Here is a 4,454-nt window from a genome sequence, read left to right as displayed (position 1 = left end):
GGATTTGTTCAACCTCAGCACTACATGGATCCAAATTTAAGATGAATCTAAACTAGTTTTAGTCATAGGATGACCATATCAAAATTCCATATCATCATGATTATGCATATGTATGTGTTTCAAATGAATTTGATTTTTTAATTATGTCTTCTTCATCTTTTCTTTTATCAATTCCAACTAACATTCTCATCTTTTCAAATCAATCATATGAGAAAGGAAGTTAATTTCAAAAATATTGAAAAATTGAATTTTCAATATTAAGTCAGAAATTTTCATATGCAATTTCTTTTTCTTTCTAATAATAATATTTTTTTTCTCTAATCTCACATATTCCTCATAATTATATCTACATTTAATTATATGTTATTAGTTTAACACATTTTATATATTATTAAATTGTATATTTATGTTATTGGTTTAATACATTTTATATATTATTCAATTGTATATTTTTATATTATAACCAAAAAAGCTTAATGAATATAATGATTTTAATAGGTAAATACTAACTAAAATAATCACATCCAAACAAACATAGTAGTGGATTTGGAACTTATAATTTAAAACGAGTTTTACGACATTATAATATATACTTTGAACTTATTTTTGCACTATATTATTAGTGAATTTTGTTTTAATGGATAAAGAATCATTTTTAAATTTACTTTAATTGGATGAGTAATCTCTCAATATTGAAATCAGTATGTCAATTTAATTTTCTCCATATCATTTTTCATTTATTATATCAATAAAATAATTCATTTTATAATATAGTGTTATTATTATGAACTCATTTTTTAATTTCTTTTACAAAATTACAATTAATTTTATGTATTAGAAATTGCATCCAAATCAATATAATATAGGGGAGAGTTTTCTATTGTTGTGTAGGGACCAATACTAGTTATAGTACTCGTCCCACACACATATAAAAAAAATTCATAAATCATCAAAACTATGCACATAAATAATTTATATTAAGTTATATAATTTAGTCCAAAATGAGTCGACATATTGATTGGGCCAACAAGTATCAAATACCAATCCTTAACATCACATATTGACAAGACATAATGTCCCAAATATCTCCAACTCTGAATTACCAAATAAGTCAAAATGCATACATTCCATTGAATTGTATTAAGGAGTACACCTATCCCATCAAATAGTCACCTACAGATTTCCACTGGAGCAACACATCCCATTGCTCAGTAATACCTGCACAAGAATAGGTGAAATGTGTGTCAGCCATATGTACATGTGTATTTAACCATTCAACCTATTGAAGACAATAAATGACAACATTCCATTCAGGATTAAAGACAATAAATGAAAACATTCAATTCTCAACATTCCATTCAGGATTAAAGACAATAAATGACAACATTCAATTAAGGAATTAGTTCAGAGGATGCAATAAATGACACAAACCCTTTAAATTCAAGTATTAAACACACCATCCTTTTCAATTCAGGAATTAAAAGCAAGAAAGCACATGGATCAACCATCAAAGGTTATCAACCATTTGATCATGTACAATTCAATCTAGGCCACACATTTGAATTTGGGAGATGGAAATCTATGCCAATCTTCCCTACCAATTAAATTCTATATGAAAAACTATAAAACATCAACCCTTACTCATTTTAATTTCAAACATTCATTCTACTCATCAGCTATTGGAGACATGCAATCAAAGTGTTCAGAGACTATTACATTCATTCTATTCATAATTTGTTCGAAACATACAATCTAAGTGTGTGCATAGTGTTACATTCATTCTATTCATCAGTTGCTGGAGACATACATGTATGTTTTTGTTGAATAATGTTACGATTTTTGTTGAATAATGAATAATTTTATTTCTGTTGAGAAACAAGGGTAACTTAAAGCTATTACAACCAATTTCAATATTGATTTACTGATTCTGAAATCAATTTCATTTCCACTATAACCTCAAATCTGACCCCTGCAACTCAATATCAGACTACTATAATAACAAAGAATATCCTTTCAAAGAGCAAATTCTGATGTCAGGTAGATTCATTGTCTAGTTAGAGAAGCATTTCTAAATGAATAACAGATCCACTGGTTTAGAAATTCTCTTTTCCAACCTCAAGTGGAATATATTTGTTTTAATATTTGAAGAGAGGTTATATATTGACAGTTCCTATCTCAAGAGAGGTTATATATTGCACATATAAAGATAAAAATTTATCACTATAATTAGGATCATTACAAACATATTCACTTTAATTAGGATCTCATGTACATCTAATGTACGGTAAAACCATGAGAGTGGGTTTAAATAGTGCAGAGTCCCCTGACAAGATCCACAATGCAATGATGAATGAACCTGAAATGTGCATCTTAACAGACTTGAAAATGTGATGTACATCTAATGTGCAATGAAGCCACAATGCAATTATGAATGAACATGAAATGTGCATCTTAACGGACTTGAAAATCTGATGTACATCTAATGTATAGTAAAGCCACAATGCAATGATCAATGAACCTGAAATGTGCATGTTAACGGACTTGAAAATCTGATGTACATCTAATGTACAGTAAAGCCACAAGAGTGGGGCTAAACAATGCATAGAGTCTTTACAAATTCCACAATGCAATGAAAGATTATGACCCAACCATTATCATAATATAAACAAACAGAAACCAAAAAGATATCCTTTTTCAATTGAACAAGCTCCAACCTGAACACTGATATACAACACTTCCACTAAGTCATTAGGTATACAACACTTCCACTCAGTCATAATATAAACAAACATAAAATCATAATATAAAGAAATAGAAGCCAAAAATATATCCTTTTTCAATTGGACAAGCTCCAACCTGAACACTGATATACAACACTTCCACTAGGTCATCAGATATACAACAGTTCCACTCATCTAATTGTAACTGATACATAATGATTGAGCTAAGCTTGAGATCTTCCTTTCTTGATGAATTCCCTTGATTGGAAACCTTAGTTACAACGAGATTAAAATTATTTTAAAAAGTTGAGTTCACTTATATTCCAATCATAGTGGTGACATTTTTAAGAGTTGTAGGCAAAATAAGACCTCTTATTTGTACGAGGAAAGCAATAGAAAAACCTGAGAGTAAGATATTCAAAGAATGCTTTGCAAATATGGAGCCTTTGCTCCATCCTTGTTATCATTTTACTTTTTTTTTAACAAATAAAAATGTTAAGATGAAGTATGTTTACGAGTTAATGGATGTTTATATTTTACTTGAAATTTGACTACAATCAAATTGTTGGAGATGGATTTATTGTTCGAGACCATATGGGCCTTTTTCTAAGATTTTGATATATGAATTTTCTAAGTTCTATGAGATTAGATACAATGTGTCATATTTAGAGGTAAGAATTATACTGGTAGAAAGAGTTCTTTGCATTGAAATTACCAAGTATAAATTATGTTTACTAATGTGCAGGCACTAGAGGAAGAAGATGAAAACTCATGTTTAAGAGAATATCGGAAAAGAAAGAAAGAATATATTGTCTTGAAAGCTGGATCATATTCAATACAGAAGAAAATCCCTAGAGCACAAGAGAAAAAAATATTGAATAACAAAAATATCAAAGAAATGGTACAATCTGAAAAAGTTGAATTGAATAATGAACATTTAATGCTTCTGTATCTATCCCTGGAGGAACTTATTGGGTTTGGATTTCTCGGATACCATGGGCTTGTGGAACAACGTCCAAAGGAGATCAAGGCATCTATGCACGGGCCTCCATTCTTCTACTACGAACATGTGGCCATGGCACCAAAATATGTTTCAGAGACAATAACTCGTCATTTTGCTCGCAGAGGGCCAGATTTTGTTGACTCAAAATATTTTTTAGTTTGTATGAGACCAAGAGGTTACATTCCCAACCTTCCTATAGATGGGCAGTCTCGAGTCCTACCTCCGCCTCCTATGACAATCCATGAAGCATTTCCTCACACAAAAAGGTTTTGGCCTCCCTGGGATAATAGAGAAAAACTGAATTGCATCTGCCGAGGACGAGTCAGTGATGTCCTATGCCAAGCTCTCAGGTCTATTTTGACAACCTCAGAAGGAAACCCAACATTACACGAGCAGTCTCATATACTTTGTTTTCATTACCCTCCCAAAACCTGAACCTGACTATAAAAGCCACAACCCAAAACCCAAAACCCAACAAACTAAAAACCCATAAATTAGCCAAAACCCACACCGGTGAAAAACCCAACAAACTGAAAACCCATAAATTAGCCAAAAACCACACAGGTGAAGGTGTTTAAAAACACATACACAAGCATAACAAAGGCAAAATATTCCAATGAAGGCTAAATGTGTTAAAAGACACAGTATTTAGGTTGGTAGGACAGTTTTCTACATTATATGTCCACTTAATCTCCATGCCGAAAGCCACAGGAACCCCAGATGCTCCAAAA

General features: G+C 31.1%; 1 protein-coding gene across 1 annotated transcript; it reads left to right on the top strand.

The window, feature by feature from the left end:
* Window positions 1-3,447: 3,447 nt before the first annotated feature.
* Window positions 3,448-4,158, top strand: LOC149209095 (DNA (cytosine-5)-methyltransferase DRM2-like). Its single transcript, XM_089398517.1, has one exon. The coding sequence runs from the start codon at window positions 3,448-3,450 to the stop codon at window positions 4,156-4,158; it is 711 nt and encodes a 236-aa protein (XP_089254643.1).
* The last annotated feature ends 296 nt before the right edge of the window (window positions 4,159-4,454 follow it).

The sequence above is a fragment of the Pinus tabuliformis genome, chromosome 1_2, assembly GCF_031772625.1.
Source record: "Pinus tabuliformis cultivar Carrire ecotype Pingquan chromosome 1_2, CPIR1, whole genome shotgun sequence".
NCBI classification, from domain to species: Eukaryota; Viridiplantae; Streptophyta; class Pinopsida; order Pinales; family Pinaceae; genus Pinus; species Pinus tabuliformis.
The sequence above is the reverse complement of the archived record's forward strand: the minus strand, read 5'-3'. Positions and strand labels throughout refer to the sequence as shown.

Coding starts and splice junctions, on each gene's coding strand:
- LOC149209095 (XM_089398517.1), top strand. CDS start 3,448: ATGTTTACTAATGTGCAGGCACTAGAGGAAGAAGATGAAAACTCATGT.